This window comes from Pelodiscus sinensis, chromosome 23 (genome assembly GCF_049634645.1).
Source record: "Pelodiscus sinensis isolate JC-2024 chromosome 23, ASM4963464v1, whole genome shotgun sequence".
Taxonomy (NCBI): Eukaryota; Metazoa; Chordata; order Testudines; family Trionychidae; genus Pelodiscus; species Pelodiscus sinensis.
In genome coordinates, this window is record NC_134733.1 from 7,840,140 (window position 1) to 7,859,981 (window position 19,842).

General features: G+C 43.9%; 1 protein-coding gene across 2 annotated transcripts in view; it reads right to left on the reverse strand.

Annotated features, from left to right (window-relative positions):
- The window catches only part of TMCO4 (transmembrane and coiled-coil domains 4), a 100,808-nt gene that overhangs the window by 37,036 nt on the left and 43,930 nt on the right, over positions 1-19,842 (reverse strand). Inside the window, exons 8-11 of one of the 2 annotated variants that reach the window (XM_075906592.1) lie at positions 19,068-19,187; positions 13,227-13,391; positions 11,742-11,878; positions 5,595-5,679 (exon numbers count right to left, since the gene is read on the reverse strand). In XM_075906592.1, coding sequence (XP_075762707.1) covers positions 5,595-5,679; positions 11,742-11,878; positions 13,227-13,391; positions 19,068-19,187 — 507 coding nt within the window. The remainder of the gene's footprint in view (positions 1-5,594; positions 5,680-11,741; positions 11,879-13,226; positions 13,392-19,067; positions 19,188-19,842) is intronic. The other variant, XM_075906593.1, reaches the window with a different exon arrangement.

Sequence of the window (19,842 nt, forward strand, 5' to 3'; positions counted from 1 at the left end):
ATCTATGGGCAATGAGACTCCGGCTTCTACAGTCAACGGATAATGAAAAAAACAGAGCCATGATGATAGGGAAATAATTCCAGCCAGGACATAAAGTCCACGTCTCTAGCATAAAGTCAGCTGAAAGATCAAGAGAAAGCAGCTCATACACCAGGCCCCTGAAGATTGGAGCTAACCAGGGGAAGGTCTGTTTTCTTTTCCTCCCTTGCACTATTCAGCTCCTGTTTGAAACGAAGCTGCTCAATACTGGCAACATATTCATTTCTTGTAAGCTATTATGGAGGAAAGGGGAAGCCAAAGAATATAGCTCTCTGATCTTCATGGTTATTGCCATGCTAGTTAATTATATCTATCCCCTGGATTATACATTGTTTATACTATAAGGAATAATGAAGTCCACGTGCATAGGGAAAAGAAAAATTAATGATTCTAGATAATCTGAAAAAAAGAAAAGATTATACCTCAGTCAATCCCTTTTGGGATTAATACATCTCACAGCCTCCTTCCGCCTCTGACTCATGAACATCATTAATTCTGGCCGGGTGTGTAAAAAGAAAAAAAAAAGGCTTTTATTCCACTTGGCCAATTTCTTAGTAGATAAGACACCATTTTATATCGGGATTCAATTGGAGTATAATGGGGCAGGGATCAGCAATTCCCAATGTCTGCTAGCTACTAAAAAGGGTTTTTGCAATAAAAGGAGCTGTGTTTGCCTGTTGTGAGGTAATAACTACCAACTGACAGGCAAATAATCTTGGAAAAGGTCCATGCAATAGACACTGAGCCTGGGGTTATGACCAGTGTCTGGGAGCAGGGAGAGATACAGCCTTGTTCCCAGGTCTGGAAAGTTACACACAGGACACTATCAGGTAAAATAGGCGAATATAAGACATACGCATCAGGTAAGTGCTACTTAAAACCTTAAAACAGAGAGCAAGAGTTCAGATTCTGAAGCCCACCAGCCTGAATCACAACTTCAAAGTGCCGGCTGCACAGCTATTTTTAGAACACTAGCGTGAGCCCAGCTAACCAGAGTCTCTTGTCCTGGGCTGGGAGACTTGCTTCTGGGGCTGTGTAGATGCAACTATTAACTTAGGATGGATTTAAGATCTTTAATGCACACCCTTAAAGGTTTTGTCCCAGTATCTTCGGGGCAGTGTTCCATCTCATCGCCCACAGGCGTGCACTCAACACCTCCAGGCGAGCACTGTTTGGAACGCTGGTTGGCTGCATTGCAATGTTGCTGTACCTAACAGCTTGTGAATCTCATTGGACTCCTTTGGATGATGCGCATGCGAAGAATTATTTATATAATTTGTAAAAGCTCATTTAATGCAAACTGGCAAACCTGCCTAGCCAGGTAAGAAACATAACTATTAAGCCTAAACAAAATGTTTGAAACAGCCAATCAAATTATTTGTACTCAAGTCCCCAGAAAATGCAGTTACCATTTTCCATCCAAAAGCAATACAAGCTTGCCCTACTGGACCAGAAAAACAGTTCACATCGATTACCCCATCACTGAGAGTAGCCAGCACCAGAGATTTCAGAGCAAGGCTTAAGTGCCCTGTAATGGACAATTATGCAATAGCATGTCCAATGGATGAAGTTTCCTCCTAAACCCAAGCTAGGCTGACTTATGTTCTGTTGCAGTGTTTCTCAAACTTTAGCAATGGAAGGAATCACATTTTGATTTGCGGGACGCCCTGCCCTAGTCTTTCTATCTCTCTGCCCTCTGTCACCCACTCTCCTCCACCCTCACTTTCACCAGGCTGGGGCACAGGGTTGAGAGCAGGAGAGGGGTGAGGGCTCCAGCAGGGGTGTAGGCTCTGGGGTGAGGCTGTAGAAGAGGAGTTCAGGGGATGGGAGGGGACTCTGGGCTGGGGCAGAGGTGTGGGAGAGAGTTCAATGTCCAGGTGGTGCTCCCACAAAATGGCCGCCGGGTCCCTGCAGACACTAGGCGAAGGCGTGGGCAGAGAGGCCCTGTGTACTGCTCTTGTGCCTGCAGGCATCACCCCCACAGCTCCCATTAGTTGCAGTTTGTGGCCAATGGGAGATGTGGGGCTGGATCTTAGATAGGAGCAGTATGTGGAGCCTCCCAGGCCACCAATATGCCTGTGGGCTACTGGGAGGGATCCAGTGGCTGCTTTCAGGAGCCACATGGAGCTAGGGCAGGTAGAGAGCCTGCCTGGTTGGGAGGGGGAGAAGTTGATGAGTGGGACCAGTGGGCCCCCTGGAGTTCCCTCATGGACCCCAGTTTAGAAACGCTGTTGTGAAGTACTGGGGCTGAGACCCATTATCAATTTTTAACCTCTAGTTCAACTATGCATATACTAATTAATCATCTAGGAATGTAAGAATCACCATAGAAGATCAGGCCATGGTCTTTTTAGTCCAGTATCCTTAGTGGCCAGGACCAGATGTACGTGCATAATCCTTTTACTACTATAAAGCTTCTGGCTTCAAATGTCGTTCTGTGACAGTCCCACGACTTAAAGAACATTTTGTACCTAACTGTTTCCTTTCATAGAATCATAGAATAATAGGACTGGAAGGGACCTCGAGAGGTCATCGAGTCCAGCCCCCCCGCCCTCAAGGCAGGACCAAGCTCCGTCTACACCATCCCTGACAGATGTCTATCTAACCTGTTCTTAAATATCTCCAGAGAGGGAGATTCCACCACCTCCCTTGGCAATTTATTCCAATATTTGACCACCCTGACAGTTAGGAATTTTTTCCTAATGTCCAATCTAAACCTCCCCCGCTGCACTTTAAGCCCATTATTCCTTGTCCTGTCCTCAGTAACCAAGAGGAACAAATTTTCTCCTTCCTCCTTGTGACACCCTTTTAGATATTTGAAAACCGCTATCATGTCTCCCCTTAATCTTCTTTTTTCCAAACTAAACAAGCCCAGTTCATGAAGCCTGGCTTCATAGGTCATGTTCTCTAAACCTTTAATCATTCTTGTCGCTCTTCTTGGTTTTTAATTGTCTGTTTCCTTGGATAGCTACTTGATCTTGTAGAAGGAGAAAGAGTTATCAGGATCTCCTCTCAAGGCCCTTTTTAATATACTTCCACTATGTCCCATTTCATTTACCCCTCCACCCCCACCCCTCCCCCCGCATGGCTGTCACAATCTTTTTAATTTCTCCTGATCTGGAAGTCTTTTTACGAATGTTTCATCATTATCCTCTGACGCTCTTTACAGCCCTTCACACACATTCTGTTCTTATACTGTCATGCAACTGCCACCAAGACTGTATATAAAAAGGCTAGCAAGATTGGGCCTTGTATCTTATGTATATATCTTCTGTATCCAGACCCAGATGTCCCAGGTGGCTGCTAAACTTTTCCTGTGGCTTGCAACTGGAACGTGCCCTGAAAGGATGCATTGGCAACCTGCACTAAACACGGGCTTTTCATCCCACAAACAGTTCAGCTTTCATAATTCAATTAAAGGCCTGAAATTCAATGTGCCGTGGGGGGCTGCTACAATATGTATTTATGATGCTCAGATTTCATTAGAATGGCAACTAACCAAACAGCCTCTAATGATTCCCTTTCACATGTTACTTAGCTACAGTGCTGAGCAGTCCCACAGAGAGAGACTGTGGAGTTATTAAAGGCTAATGAAAGCCTCAAAACATTACTGCCCCAACATTTTCAGGGCACTGAGGAGAAAGAATAAATCTGGGACTGGATTTGGAACTCCGTTCTACCAAGAGTGATTCTAATAAAGTCACTTAGATACAGTTTGGCATCACAAAAACTAGAATTTGGCCTCTTGTGTTTCAAGGGTACCTCACTCTATGGCGCTGTGCACCTTAAATCAGAAATCCTGGTGTGCAGATGTAAACGGAAGGCAAGCTGACCTCCTCCTCTCATGCTGGTTTAATCTGTTCCTACCTGCCAATGCCTAGTAATGAATGTTTGCCAGTGCAAACTCCTTATTTCTTAGCTCCATTCTGTGAGGGCAAATGTTAATTACTAAAATTGGCTATATAGGGAGAGGGATAAGCAACACATACAATACTGACTCAACTCGAAGATGCAATTTATATCAAATGATCATGACTTGATTCCTTTTCTAAATTAAGAGGAGAATCTATTAATAAACAAAACCACAACGGGTAATAAATTGACAGATGGTTTTATGCTCGACTTTAAGGAGAAATTACCATGTAAATAGCTGATGACAGTGGCATTTCAGTGACTTAAATGGGAGGGAGGATGCTTGGGATCAGATATAATAGCTACAGAGAGCTTTCAATATAGGCGAAGCATCTTCTGCCAAGTTCACAGCAAAGCGTGGGCTGCTCACAAACCAATTCACCAGACAAATGTCACAGAACATCAAGAGGGCTGTATGCAGATGGAGGGCCAGATTCTGCTCCCAGTTATACTAGTGTAAATATGAAGTAACTACTGAAGTCAATGAAGATACTCCAGATTTACACTGGAGACAGCAGGAACATATTTCAAAACTGTTTGGTAGGTTTCTAGTTAGGCTGCACCTCTGGAAGGAAATACCCTCAGTTACTGACAGGAATAGTCTGCATTCTGAGACCAAGGAAGGGAACAATATACTGCATTTTGAGACCAAGGAAGGGAACAAGATGCTGCATTTTAAAGTTAATGTGAGCCACCTGAAGGCCAAGTAATGTGAGCTTTGTGCTTGTTCTCTGAATGAGGACTGTGCATTGAGGTGGCCCAGTTAGGATGTCCTGTTAACTGTATGGGCTAGGGTAGCTCAGTTCGAGCGCCTCCTTTATGAATGAAGGTGGCCAATGGATAACTTGTACCTGCAGAAAAGATTAACCTGGATCTCCTCCAGCTTAACACAATCAACGTCTCTTGGCCTTTCTTAAGAAGCTGTGTGCACACCTCCACTACCACCACTAACTAGCATCTTTGTTGACTGTCTCCGCAAAGAGTCCAATGACTGAATGAGCCCTGGAAAATGAACTGCTCACTTAACCCTAGAGGTGGTCCCATCCAGGTCAGGCTGTGAAGCACCATGGGAATGCCATGTGGCCGTACTGTCCCTTTTCTGTGACTATCCCAGAGCAGGGGCTCTCAAACCTTTACAGACTACTGTGCCCCTTTCAGGAGTCTGATTTGTCTTGTGTACCCCCAAGTTTCACCTCTCTTAAAAACTACTTGCTTACAAAAGCAGCTATAAAAATAAACATGTCACAATATACTATTACTGAAAAATTGCATACTTTCTCATTTGTAACATACATTTACAAAATACATCAATTGGAATATAAATATTATTCTTAACATTTCAGTTTATAGAATATAGAGCAGCATAAACAAGTCACTGTCTGTATGAAATGTTAGTTTGTACTGACTTTGTCAGTGTTTTTTTACATAGCCTGTTGTAAAACTAGGCAAATATCTAGAAGAGTTGACGTACTGCTTGGAAGAGCCTTGTGTGTACTCCAAGAGGTACCCCTGGTTGAGAAATACTGATCTAGAGGATTTTGATCTCCAGAGCTGTTGGCATGATAACCTTTACCAGCACTAAGTTACTATATAAAAAAGTGATGGAATAATAAATTAGAAGAGAGTTAAATGTTGGACTCTACCTTTTTCTTGAGCCATCTCCTTTAGGCAGAAGTAAATAACTCTTGCACCCAGACTGAAGCCAATCAAAGTGACAGGTCGTTTGCCCTAGGGTACAGACAGACACAGGCAGAAATGAGGATGCATGACTGTCAAGCAATCTGCTAAACCTAGAAAGAAAGGGCAGGACCGGGGTGCATGTGCTAAGATTTGTTATCCAGCAAATCACATAAACATATGCTGAATTTTAAGTATGTAAGCAGTCCCATTGAGGTCAGCAGCTTTACTGATGTTCTTAAAGTTCAACACAGTTACATTTAACTTAAAAGTAAGCACTTTGCTAGATGACGGTCTAAAAATGCGCTCTTCCTGCTTTATTAATATCAAGTTTCTCACGCTTCATCTAAGGCAGCTCCTTTTCACTGAATGGTCCATTTGCTATTCATTGCACCTTACCACCATTATTTTAATGTCAAAGAATGCAAAGCCTCTTACAACAACATGGAAATGAGGGAATTGCTGGAACACATTTCCAAGGCAGGAAATGAAGTCCAACACTAAACAATTAACTTCAGGGCTTTAAAATACCAGTAGAGCACCTGCTGCCATTTTCCTAGCTAGAACAATAACTTGTTTCCACCTTATAAAAGCATTCTCTCTCTTGGGGCTCCCAACCACCAAGAAATGAAATGTAATGGCATTGTTGGCAGAGATGAGTACAAAAAGGCAATGCCATGGCTTTCAGATGCCTGCTGGGTTAATAGACCTGGCAGGTGAAATCAGCTCCCATGGCTTGTAACACTGCCAGCCAATTTTCCATGAAAAGGCAAACTGTAGACTGTATGCATACATAGCCTCCATTAAGAGATGTTCTACTCGCTCTCGCCAAGAGGAGATCTGGAAGTGAGTAAGTTGGTTAAAACTTAACCCAGATAAGGCAGAGCTAACACTGGTTTGATGGGGAACTCCTACTGAATGTGTGTTGGATGTTAAGGAGGTTCCTAACCTTGGTCTTGGGAAGTTGTGATGGCTTGTGTAACAGATATGGCAATTTCCTGCAACATCCTTTGGAGACCTTAAATTAAATTTAAGTGTGTCTGATGTCCACTGTATTAAACACATGGTGTATAATTGTGGGCTGGCATTCTATGAAGGCAGAGATGTGACAGATGTGAGACCTGGGGATTCAAAGGACTATCATGAACAATGTGCCAGACAAAAATGGTCTTTTGGAACAGAAAATGTTAAAGGGGTTTTCCGGGGAATATCTATCTAGGAGAGCCGAATGCAAATTCCCCACCTCTAGTTGTGCAAACCCTCCCCCTTTTGAAGCTATGCCCTGAGGAGTGAGCCACTGTCTGCTGTTTATGCATTACACAAGGCCTAGCTCAAAGGCCCAAGATGTACACAGGAAAGACTGAACTTCCTGGTGGGTCTGGTTCTGAATCGGAGACCACTATGAACTTGAAGTCACTGAAAAAAACCCATCTGTGGGTTTTGAAGGACTGACATGTAGGGTTGGTAAGCTTTTTGGCATGCATGCAGTGTTCCCCCAAATTTTTTCCAACCATGTGTGGAATAAAATTTGCTATGTGCACCAAGGCATGTGCAGATGCATATCACCAATAGAAACTCATGCTGCCAGCTGTGGGAGGATGAGGATGCTTTGTTAATCAGCTGGGTGACATTTGAATTTTTATTGGGCAGCTGCCCAAGTGCTTAGCTTATGGGGAACACTGCCTGCATGTATGTTCTTTTACAGTTTTCATGTTTTCTCTGCAATGCTTTCACCTTAAGAATAAATGTGGTTGCTTATAAAGAATGTGTGTGGTAACTTATAGCTGTGGGCCATCATGCTATTCATATAGTCTCTGGGGAGAAAGCAAAGAGCAGAAGTTGGCTTGTTTAGATACTCTTGCTTTTTGGCAACAGTGTTTAGGCAGGAAACTGTGCAGTCTGGAAAAACCCTGGCCATGACAGACATACACATGGGTCTCTGCCAAGAGAGGTAACAGCTGGGAGCCTGTTTTCATTTTTAGGTGACTGTAAATAAGAAATGAGCAATATTATTTCCCGTAAGTGAAAACAAACTTGCTTGTCTTAATGATTGGCTGAACAAGAAGTTGGACTGAGCGAACTTTAAACTCTACATTTTACATTGTTTTGTTTTTGACTATAGTTACATAAAAAAAAATCTACATTTTTCACGATAAAGAGATTGTACTATAACAGCGGTTTTCAAACTTTTTTTTTCCATGACCCAGTTGAAGGAAATGGTTGATGCCTGTGACCCACAATAGTCTGATTAGAGTGTAGGCTCTGGGGTGGGGCTGAGGATGAGCTTTGGGGTGTAGGTCGGGGCTCTGGCTTGGGAAGAGTCAGGGCTGGGGCAGGCTCCCAGTCCGCGGTGCAGCAGGGGTGCTAAGACAGGCTTCCTGGCACCGCAGAGCATACTGTGGCCCAGAAGAGGCCAGCAGCAGGTTCCTAGCCAATGGGAGTACGGAACTAGTGCTCGGTGCTGGGGAAGTGCATGGAGCCCTGTGCGCTCTCTCTACCCTCCCACCTAGGAACTGGGCCTCCTGCCAGCTGCTTCTGGGGTGCAGTGCAGTCTGCAGTGCTAGGACAGCCAGGAAGCTGCCTTAGCACCCACACTGGTCACGTGATCCCCCTCCAGCAACAAGACCCAGCGCCTGACATTCCTCGACCCAGTACTGGGTTGCGATCCACAGTTTGAAAATCATTGCACTATACTACTTGCATTTGTCTATTTTACAGTGCATACATTTGTAATCAAAATAATAATACAAAGTGAGCACTGAACACTTTGTATTTTGTGGGGAGTCCTGTGGCATCTTAAAGACTAAGGGTACGTCTATACTAGACCCCTAGATTGATCTAGGGAGGCTAATGAGGGTGACCGAAATTGCAAATCAAGCCCAGGATTTAAATATCCCAGGCTTGATTTGCATGTTCCCGGCCAGTCGACATTTTAGAAATTGACTAGCCCGAAGTAATTGCCCGCATCTACATGCGGCAGTGAAACGAGATTCTGATTTAAAGCCCTAACTCGAATTAGCTGGTATTCCTCCTGCAATGAGGTTTACCAGCTAATTCAATTTAGAGGCTTTAAATTGGAATCCCGTTTCACTGTCGCGTGTAGACGTGGGCAATTACTTCAGGCTAGTCAATTTCTAAAATGGCAACCGGCCGGGAACATGCAAATCAAGTGCAGGATATTTAAATCCCGGGTTTGATTTGCAATTTCAGTCGCCCTCATTAGCCTCCCTAGATCGATCTAGGGGGCTAGTGTAGACGTATCCTAGCAGATTTATTTGCGCAGAAGCTTTCATGGGTCAAAGCCACTTTGTCAGATGCAAAGCTCAGGCTCAAATAAATCAGTTCGTTTTTAACTTGCCACAGGACTCCTTGTTTTTACAGATAGCAACTAACACGACTACCTCTCTGAAATTTATATTCTGTGTTGTGACTGAGAGGGATACATTTGAAGATGTAGAAAAACATTCAAATAGATAATACATTTAAATTGGCATTCTATTACTGTTTAACAGAGTGATTAAAACTGTGAGCAATCTCAATTTTTTTTTATCTCATGACTGATTTCAATTATTTTTTTAAACCATTTCCAAAAGTTACAAAATGAAATAAAAAATTCAAATGGAAACTCAGTGAAAATTTTTCATTTTGGTTTGCTTTCAGATTTTCCCTATTTGCAAAATAAGTGGCTTTTAATTAAGCCCTGTTTATGGGAGAAAATGTTGTGGTCAAATATTATTTCAAGCTGTACTAGCCGGATGTACGTATGAAAATGTGATGTGGGCATCCTACTTCAATGAGCAAGATTTTACCGTAAATACATTTAATAGTGTTTTTATGAAATCAAGCAGGGAGGGATTTTAACAGCCAGAAGTGCCTTCTCCTTGTGCTAAACACACATCAGGCATAATAGGGTTCAGAAACATCCTGCTAAATAGTTTTAGGCTCTCCAGCACAGCAGGATTTTGCTTTAACCATAACTAATGTTAAAAGACAATTTCAAATGCCCTTGGGCAAATCTTTATATCAAACCAGGCTTTGATTACCTTTTGGGCACTGTGTTTTTATTAGAAATCAGCTTGGCTGGCTTACACTCCTATTTCACACAGTTATTTATGACATTCCGGCATCTGGCTCAGTCTACCATTACCTCTCAGCCACACTCAGCTCAGCTACAACAGATACTGGCCGAGTGTAGCTGTAAAACGAACACAGAGATCAGCCTGCACTCACATCAAACAACGGCAGGACCTGGGCACTTTAATTTAAGGTTTTCAGCTGAGGATGTAGAGGAAGACTTGGCAGGAAGGCTGGTTTTTATCCGAGCTGTTTCTTTCAGTACCAATTCATTCCATGTGTCTTTTTGGCTCCTTTTTCTTTCCTTCTTGTTTATTCTGGATTTATGTTCTGAATCTTATTCCTTCACAACTTGTTGCTTCTTCCACTACCCCTTTCCTCCATTTTGTGGATGGATTTCTCTTTCTTCCCCTCTCCGTCTCCCATTTTATTTCATTCTTTTCCCCTGACTTTTATTCCAGGGGTGTCCAGCAGGAGAAGACAATCACTCAACATAACTGTGCATTGGTCGAAGACGGATGCAGGGATCATTGCGTGAGAACGTTTTGCTTGGGTGATCAACAGAAAAGAGTGAGTGGAGAATTCAGGATAATGGGACCTGTGCCCAATTTAATTCCTCTTGGCAGAAGGTGGCTGGAAGCCAGTTCTTTTCTTCCCCACTCCCTTCCACAAGTTGGCTTTACAAATAATTATTTTAGAACAAAGCCTGGTGAATTTCCAGGCTTGTGACCATTTGGGATCAGTAAGGAAGTAAGACGCAGCATCTTCATTGAAATGACTCCAGATTTATACCAACACAGCTGAGAGCAGAATTTTGTCCGTGGTGAAGTTAGGTGATAGGCAATCTTCCCTCGCCCCACTTGGCCGATGCCTCTTACCTCTCGATGGGTATTTCAGCCATCTGTCTTTTCTCTTCCTTTCTGCCCCTCCTCATCCTCTGCTTTCACTCCCCCTCTGTCAAAACCGAGCCAAGTGGTATGGCAATTTTATGAAGTGGAAAAATCACACTAGTTTGCATTTCTGACTTGGATTAGATTTAAACCCAGGTCTCTGGCAGTGAAAAGATAGATTAGTTATTCTTCCAGTGTGTCACCAAGCTTCCTCGATGAAATGGGTGCTTGACAAACAAAAGGTGCCATAGTGTCTCTCATGTTCAACTTTCCCTGGATTTTGTTTGTTGCCCTTCAGTACTGGATTCTGCCTGTAAGCCCAAGCCAGTGTCTTAGAAAGACACTGTATGGCCCCAAGCCCTCTACAGAGCTGCCTTTCCTCCAGCTCCCTCCGTTGAGCAGCAGCCCGGCAGGGGCTAAGAGCAGTATGGCAGCTGGAGGAGGTGCCGGCATTCTGCTTCTTTCCCTATGCACTGCTGCCCCTGCCAGCGAGGAAAAGAGCAGAACCACCAGCTCCGCTGCTATACCGAGCTGGAGGAAAGGCAGCTCTGAGGAGGGGAAAGAAGACGAGTGGGTGGCTTCTGCTCCTTTCTCTGCTGGGAGGGGCAGAGCAGGGAAAGCGGGAGTACAGCCCATAGCTTCGCCAGCTGCCATACTGCCCCCAGCCTGCACCCTGAGATTAGGAGGGGATGAGACGAGCATGAGGGCCCCAGGTTGGTGGAGGGCTCCCCCCTTAGCTGGTGTGCCTTCCCCCCGTATCCAGAAGAAAATAATTCCAGGCTTTCCCCTCTTTGCATAAGCATTTTCCAGTGACTGCCACAATCTCTTTTGCTATCAGAGCTCCCTAGCAGCCTGATTGCTGCCTGGCCTCTTCTGCATTTAGCCAAGCTTTGGGTTCAATTAAAACAGCCTCTCGTCCACCACTGCTGGCCTCCATTCCCTGCATGGAAGAGTGAGGTACATGTTGGTCTCCCTCATGCCTCAATTTTGCATTCTGCAGCTTGTTATTCATTTTCTTCCCCTTGGACGAATACCACCTGCTGTTTTACTAGCCGGCTGTAAACCATCAGCCCCCTGGAGCCTCCTCAAGATATCAGTCCCTACCAGCTGTAATAACTGGAGCCATCTTTTGCACCCTCAGCCAATTACCTGCCGTCGACTGAGCAATATCTGTGCCAGATGTTTGCCCACTTCAGCTGATCGACTCAGGCACACTCCCCAAGGGTTGTCAATGACACTGGCTACAGTAAGAAGTGAAGCCGGCCACGTCAGGGCTGTCACTATGCCTGAAAGATACAAAGCAAATCAAAGTTACAAATCCAGCCAGTTCCGAGACAATTTCAAAAGTCAGATGGTTTGCTGGAGTAAAACCACCGCGTCTTTTATCACGGTCAACTTTTCTTTCCCAAGACTGATTTAAGGTGTGTTGTGAAAGATTCAAAATAAGACAGAGGCTGTCAAATGTCACTGCACTCAGGTGTAATGTGCACAAGCAAAACAGGAGAAATCAAATGTAAATTGCACATGTACAACCCAGGGAACACAACAGAATGATATTATAATGCATTAGTGGCATCTGCGCAGGAATGTTGGATAGGATGTGTTCAAGTATAGTGCATGGATGAAGTGTGCAAATGCAGACCAGGAATACAGTGCAGTCAAGTATCATGCAAAGATACAGTGCACACAAGCAGAGCATGTGCACTCAATGCTTTCTAGTGTAGGGACAGGTAGAACAGAAAAGGCATGCAACATGGATACATTATTCACATGTGGAAGAAGTATGTAATGCAGTGCAATGCAATGAGTATGATATTCTGTGCATGCTGTATACCAAAACTCCTTACCGTGTGAAATAGCACAGAGTTACAGTAATAAACAGAAGAGGGTAAGAAACATTGACGCACACAGGTAAGGAAGAAATCTGTTTTCATCTGAGGGCAGGTCTACATTAAACTGGATGGTCAGTTTAAGAGATGCAACTCCAGCTATACAAACAACATAGCTGGAGTCAACATAACTGAAGCCGAATTTCTCCAGAGGCTCCACAGCAGAAGGTCAATGGGAGAAACTCTCCTATCCACTTTCCTTACTCCTTGTGACTACAAGGAGTTCTGGAGTTGACAAGGGTGCCTCAGTGTTTGATTTAGCAGGTCTTCACTAGACCCGCTAAAACGAATGCTGGACAATCGATCTCTGCAACGTCAATCCTCCGTTTAGTAAAGACATGGCCTGAGATTTGAGATGCCATAACAAATTGATGAGGTACAATGATAGGAGCTGCATAAAAGCAGGCTCTCACATGGACCATGGTGAGATTATTTCAAAGAAAGGTAGGTTGCACTTGAATAATAAGCCTTCAGTCCTGCTTATGGATGTGCTTAACTTTGCCCATGCAAAGTACTTCCTTGGAAGCCAATGGGACAACTACAGAAGGTAAAATAATGCAGGTGCATAAGTCTTTGTAGGACTGGAGTCAATACGTGTAAGGTTTGCAAGAGACACTGCTTCTCAGATAATCAATCAATAAATAGGAAAGATTGTTTATTTTGGGGAGGCCTCTTTGAACAAACATAAATACTGAAATGCACAGATTCAGAACCTAAGTAACCTTGGTGCAATTCTGATTCTTACCTGATAATACAGTGTACTTCAGGGCTTCCTGAGCCATGATGTTAACCAAACCATTCAGCAATGAATCCAGAGCATTGCCCAACTCCATCAAGTACTTGGATTCCCAGGCTAGACAGTACTGCTCTCTTGACTGCAACATGCTGTTCCAAGGAGCTGTGAAACTCCCTAAGAAAAGATGGGAAAACCAACTCAAGAATTCAGTTTGATGGGAGGAAAATCAACCATCAACTGGCCACAAGAGTCAATTAGGTGTAACCGGTCGGACACGACCCCCATCCTTTCTCTCCACTGGCATCTAGCTGGCTGGACATACTCCTCTTCTTTCCCCCTTTCCCTGAGCTTAGGATGGAGTATGGTGGAAAGGGATCGAGAGTCACTGTGGACCACAAGTTAAACAACATTGTGACACTGTTGCAAAGAAAAGCAAACAGCATTCTGGGATGTATTAACAGTCGTGTTGTAAGCAAGACACAAGAAGTAATTATTCTGCTCTACTCTGTGTTGATTAGGCCTCAACTGGAGCATTGTGCCCAATTCTGGGTGTCACATTTCAGGAAAGATGTGGACAAATTGGAAAAAGTCCAGAGAAGAGCAACCAAAATTGTTAAAGGTGTATCTAGAAAAATAAAAAGATCTAGAAGGGAAGATTGAAAGAACTGGGTTTGTTTAGTCTGGAAAAGAGAGGTCTGGGCAGGGGACATGATAGCAGCTTTCAAGTATCTAAAAGGAGGAGGGAGAAAAATGACTCTCCTTGACCTCTGAGGATGGTACAAGAAGCAATGGGCTTAAATTTCAGCAAAGCAGGTTTAGGTCAGACATTAGGAAAAAACTTCCTAACAGTCAGGGTGCTTAAACACTGGAATAAATTGCCCAGGGAGGTTCTGAAATCTCCATCATGGGAGATTTTTAAGAGCCAGTTAGACAAACACCTGTCAGGGATGGTTTAGATGGTGTTTGGTCCTGTGATGAGTGCAGGAGACTGGACTAGATGACCTCTCCAGGTCCCTTCCGGTTCTATCTTGCAGGACGTAGGTAAGGATCTTTTCAGACCCTTTTCTATGCTCCTAACCATTTTTGTTGCAATATTGGGGCTCTGATCCTTTTAATGAAAGGACTTAAATCTGCCACTTCTCTGTGAATGTCCAAAGTGTTGTGCTATGGTATATTACCCTCCTGATACTTGGATTTTGCAGGATTAGAATGAATTAATGGATCCGTCTGAATGTGAGAAGATCATTTAGAGACCCAGATGGTGTGTTTAGTACCCTTTTTCTTTGATTTAATTTTTCTCAGACACTAATCAAGAGCAACTGCTGTCAGCATAATTTTTTGCGGCAAAATAATTACTGTGCCATCCGGTCTACTAGGTGGGATAAGCCGTCAAGAGGGGATGCCAGCAACTCTAATATATGCCTACTTAATTGTAGAAAAGCATAGTATAATTCAGCCTCCCAAAATGTGAAGGTTTCCTCACTCCTTTCTTCCCTTACGATCAATGCACAGCACAGAGGCAGCATAGAAGAAGTACAGCTTTAGCAGAAGACCAAACGTGCTTTCACCACAATACCCTGCCAATGTGCCTCAATCTTGATCAGAAAGGACCACACTTAGATGTACAAGCACCAGAGTTATGAACCGACTGGTCAACCACAGAGTTCATTTGGAACCAGAAGAATGCAATTAGGCAGCAGCAGAGACTCTCCTCCCCAGAAAAGCAAGTACAGTGCAAAACAGCGATGGGCAACCAAGAACAGAGAGTGGGCCGCATGAGTGGCTCTTCTTCATCCTGTGGTCCACGGACTCCTGTCTGCCTCCTGCCCCTCATGCCCGACACTTCCTAATCCTCCCCCATCCTCCCAGCATTTTCAGAGTGCCACAAATCACCTGATTCAGGCTCCATCCCTGCTCCTCTCCCTCTCTCTCCTAGGGCTTTAAGGACTAACAAGATGGTTTAATAGGCGATTAAATCATCTTGTTAGTCTTTAAAGTGCTACATAGTTTTTCCTTTTGTTTTAGAAAGATCAGACTAACCCGACTACCTTTCTATTCCTATCCAGGGCTTTAACAGCTTTGAACAGCTGATTCAACACATTCCAGCTTTGGGAGGGAGGAGGAGGAGCAGAGATGGAGCGTGAATCAGCAGATTTGTGGTACTCCAAAAGTGCTGGGAGGGAGGGGAAGCAGTAGGAAGTGCTGGGCTTCAGTGCCCCAGTGTGCGAGAGATATGGGGGAGGGGGGGAGAAGACAGGGGGGTCTGGAGGCTGCAGGTGTATTTCCCCCCACTTGTGTAAAACATAACCCACTAAAAAAATAAAGGGAACATTTTAAAAAAGATTTGACAAGGTGAGGAAACTGTTTCTGTGCTTGTTTTGTTTAAATTAAGCTGCTATTTTCTTCTGCATAGTAACATTTCAAAGCTGTCTCAAGTCAATGGTCAGCTGTACCTTTCTGAAAGAACAAAACTATGTTTTGTTCACAGTTATGAACACTTTAGAGTTGTGAACAACCTCCATTTCTGAGGTGTTCATAACTCTGAGAGTCTATTGTAAACCAGTCTTAATAGCCAGTTCACACCTTGGTTTCTCTGCTGAAACAGCCAACAGTGGGCAAATAGTGTAACCTGTTGTGTGGACCACAGTGACCCAGAAAGAGACCACTAGTTCATGTCATACGGACCACTCAAAAGCTCTTTGATGGAGATCCAATCACTATATAAAGTGTTTGATGAGGTATTTTTATACTGTAAGCCAAACTACTCTAACTCCTTGTCACTGTGCCTGAAAGTTGGTACAACATGTGCCAACTGGCTTTGCTACATTCCTACACCATACACATTTTCCTCAGTATGATTGGGATGCTGCTTTCTTGTCACACACCTGGAAACAATGGAGTCTGGCCTTGGGTAGATGAGGGGGGACAGAAAGCTGCACTAGGGAAGGATGGCTCAATGGTTACGAAGATTCTGGAGATCACAGTTAGCTATTCTGCTCTGTCATAGACTTGGATAAGCCTGTTAGGGTCAGTATTTATTAGAAGGTGTTTGGATGCCCAAAGGTGTAGTTAGGTGCCTAGGTGCTTTGGAAAAACCCACTAGGCATCTCCCTAAACGTGTAGGCACCTCAACACCCTTAAAAATCTCTCTGTGCTTCAGTTGCCCAGCTGGACTGTGGGGACAGCACTTCCCCACTTCACAGGGAGTTGTGAGGATTTCATATCAAGGATGGTGAGATTTGGTTTACACTTAAAATATAGGCAGATGTAGATATGTTGATCCCCGCCCCCTCCCAAAGCACAGACACAGCTAGGTTGGTGGAAGAATGCTTCCACTGGTCTGGCTATGATTGCTTAGGGAGGTAGAGAAATGGAAAACCTCCCTACATTGCTGTGGTCTGAATCTACACTTTGGCACTGTAGCTATGCAACTGTTATGCTGGCAGTGTAGAGAGGGCCTCAGATATTATGGTGCTGGGGACTGTATAAATACCTAAGATAGATAAACTATAAAAGCAGGCAATTAGTGGTTGTTTCATTTCTGTTGTTTTCAACAGTATAATATGTTTCTAGTCATGGAAACTCCCTCCCCAATACAGATCCTCCGTAACTCTCATTTTAAGGGCAAAAAGACTGAAAATGGTTAAATAACCCACTGAAAGGCAAACAGTGACTTAGTAACAGCCCCCTGGTAGCCAGGGGCAGATGACCATTTCGCGGGGCCCAGGGCAGCACAATTTGGCGGGGCCCCCCTTTGCCATGGCACATGCGCAGTGGTGCCATGGCGCATGCGCGGTGGTGCCATGGCGCATGCGCAGGGCTTCTTGAAGCGCGGGGCCCGGGGCGGCCGCCCCGCTCGCCCTGCCCTATATCTGCCCCTGCTGGTAGCCCACCAGTCACAGAAATTCCTGAAAGCTTGTGTGGCATCAACAAGAGTACAACATGGCAGGAAAGCAGAGGTTTTAAAACCCCCAATTCTGATGGGAGACTGGATTTAACCAGTAGCAGCCAAGAGAAAATGTCTTTGTAGTATTAATGATACAGAATATTTATTATGATATCCCTGAATGGAATGCGTTGGCAGCTATTCAGTAGGGTCACTGTACATATTAACAGCAGATGGTCAACATATTTTATATGACAAATTACAACTGTGTCTATATTTGAAATTACAATCTACCATTACACATTTTTGGAAATTGCAGGCTATTAGCTCTCTCTTTCTGCACTGTATGTAACATGGGTTACTTGACTGAGCCTTCTTGCCAACAAACGTCATTAGTTGACAGAGACTGGGAGAGAAGAAGAAACTGCATTCTCTTAATTGCCTGTGGGTAAATGTGAGGCACAAAAAAGCTACAAAAACTGGCTAAAGCACTTTGTGCCATATCCTAGGCATCATCCAGCTAAGTCAGATCATGTCTAGCAAACACCCAGGATATAACCATCTCAACCAAACTGTTTGCTGTGCTTTATCTTCTCTCTTTTCTGGATGAGGCTATAATCTGCATTTTAAAGGGAGAAAACCTTCAGACTGCTTAAATCTCACCTCTATCAGGTAAGGACACATGAGAACATCTGAAAAGACACCATAACCCTGATCAACTACATGCAATCTGATTTACAAGAGTAAAGGCTGATGGAATTAGGAACAGAGGTCAGGTAACCCCTCCCACATTAAACATTGCTCCTCTTTCAGAATGTTTGCCCAAACCATATTCAACATTTGAGGAAAACCTTTTACCTGCTAACTAAACTCTGTTCTGCTGCCGTTGAAGGAGGGACAGAAAGGGAAGCCCTATTTAATAGTTCATAGGGGGTGTCCACGATCATTCATAAAAGGCATCAAACTGGGTTAAATAAATAAAGGCCTACCTACAAAGGGAGAGTTGTATTTAACCCTCGGTCTCTAGCAAATTCTTCTCTTTTGTCATTCTGTCCTGCTTCAGGTTCCAAAGAATGTTTGCTGTTTTGATAGTTTTTGTAATGCGAAAATCTTGCCAGAAAATGTGGATTGAAGTCTCCAGAGGCACTGCACATTGTGCCAAACACAGAACTCATATCAAGCTACTCAACAGCCATCACTTTCAGTTACTACCAACATTGGATGGACCTGACATGATGACCAAAAGCTAAAGACGCCACAATTTCTATTATTAGAGATTGAACCTCTCTAGTATGGCACTCTTTAGTTTGGCAACATCCATAGTCCAGCATGATATTAGTTAGCTGGACATCTATTTATCATGGGTGTGGCCAATTTTCCTGTGGTCCTGTAAAGTTTGTTTAAAGCCACCAGTCCTGACTCTGTTTCTGTGATCGTTGGTAATGCTGCTAAACAGAAGCATGGTTTTTATGCTTTATCTATATTTTTTCCTTGTACCTATACACAATTTTACTGTAACACTAACACTTTATTATCAAGAGAGCTGATAAGCCTTGGCTAGGCATAGGCTTATATAGGATATGTCAGTACAGCCACACATTATTAAGCAGCATTGCAAGCATTGTTCCATTTATTTGCTGCTGCAAAATAAAAATAGAGAGAGACCCAATCACTACAATTCTGACCTCTGGTGTTTGGGAAAATTCTCTGGTTATCACCTGTCTGGTCCCAAGGGTGCTGGACTAGAGATGTTCAACCTGTACAAACCACCATCCAGTGCTCTCTTTTACATTTTGAACCTATTCGCGCTAACCTAAGCAGATGGGGATTTAAAGTAAGCCTTGGCATTCCAACACAGCAGGTTGGTCCTGCTACATTTCACACTTCTAATACTACTTCCCATCTTTCACAATACAACTCTGGCTTTCCAAAATTCTGTCTAGGATTTCTTCTCTTGCTCTTACCATATTTGCCAGTACACAGCCAGCCAGTGATGGCTATGGTGATATGAAGTTGTTTCCCTTCAGTTAAAGGGAGGAATTCAAACTCCTCGATGGCTCCCACTCGTTTCTTCATCTTGTAGCCTACACGAATAGAAATTGCAGAGTAATGGTAGAGGCTGAAATGAATAACAAATTCTAAGATCTTTGCTTGGCTGAGGAGATGGGATGGCAGCAGGAGCCATTATCTGATTCAATTAATAACTGTCCACTATTAAACCCTTGTTCTTAAAGCTAAAGCCGAGGTTTCCATTAACTGTACTTAGCTACAATCCTGAACTGTGAGGGTGTCTGTCTACAGCAGGAGTGGGAAATGATGGCTGGTGGACCAGATCTGTCTTGTTGCTTAATTCCTTCCAGCTTACAGTGTCCCCTTTGCAGGACTGGAGCTGCAAGTGCCACCTCACCCTGCTGGTGGATCGGGGAGAGGAAACCCTGCAGCTCCACACCCCTTCCCGCCCATGGGGTGAAGCTATGAGGCTTGGCTTGTCCCACTCTGGGGGATGCCCTGAGACAAGTGGGTGAGTGGATTTTGACTGGTTTTTTTTGGGGGGGGGGAGTCAATGGCCCATGACAGAAAAAAGTTTCCCCACCTCTGGTGTACAGTGTCTAATCTGAACTGCCATGAACCCAGGGAAAACTGCTGCCTTAGGAAGAGGGCCAATGCAGAGCCGTGCAGATCAGTGGCAGGTGAGGAATCAGAGGCTGAGGTCTCCTACTGCTGGAAGAGTCTGTTTAA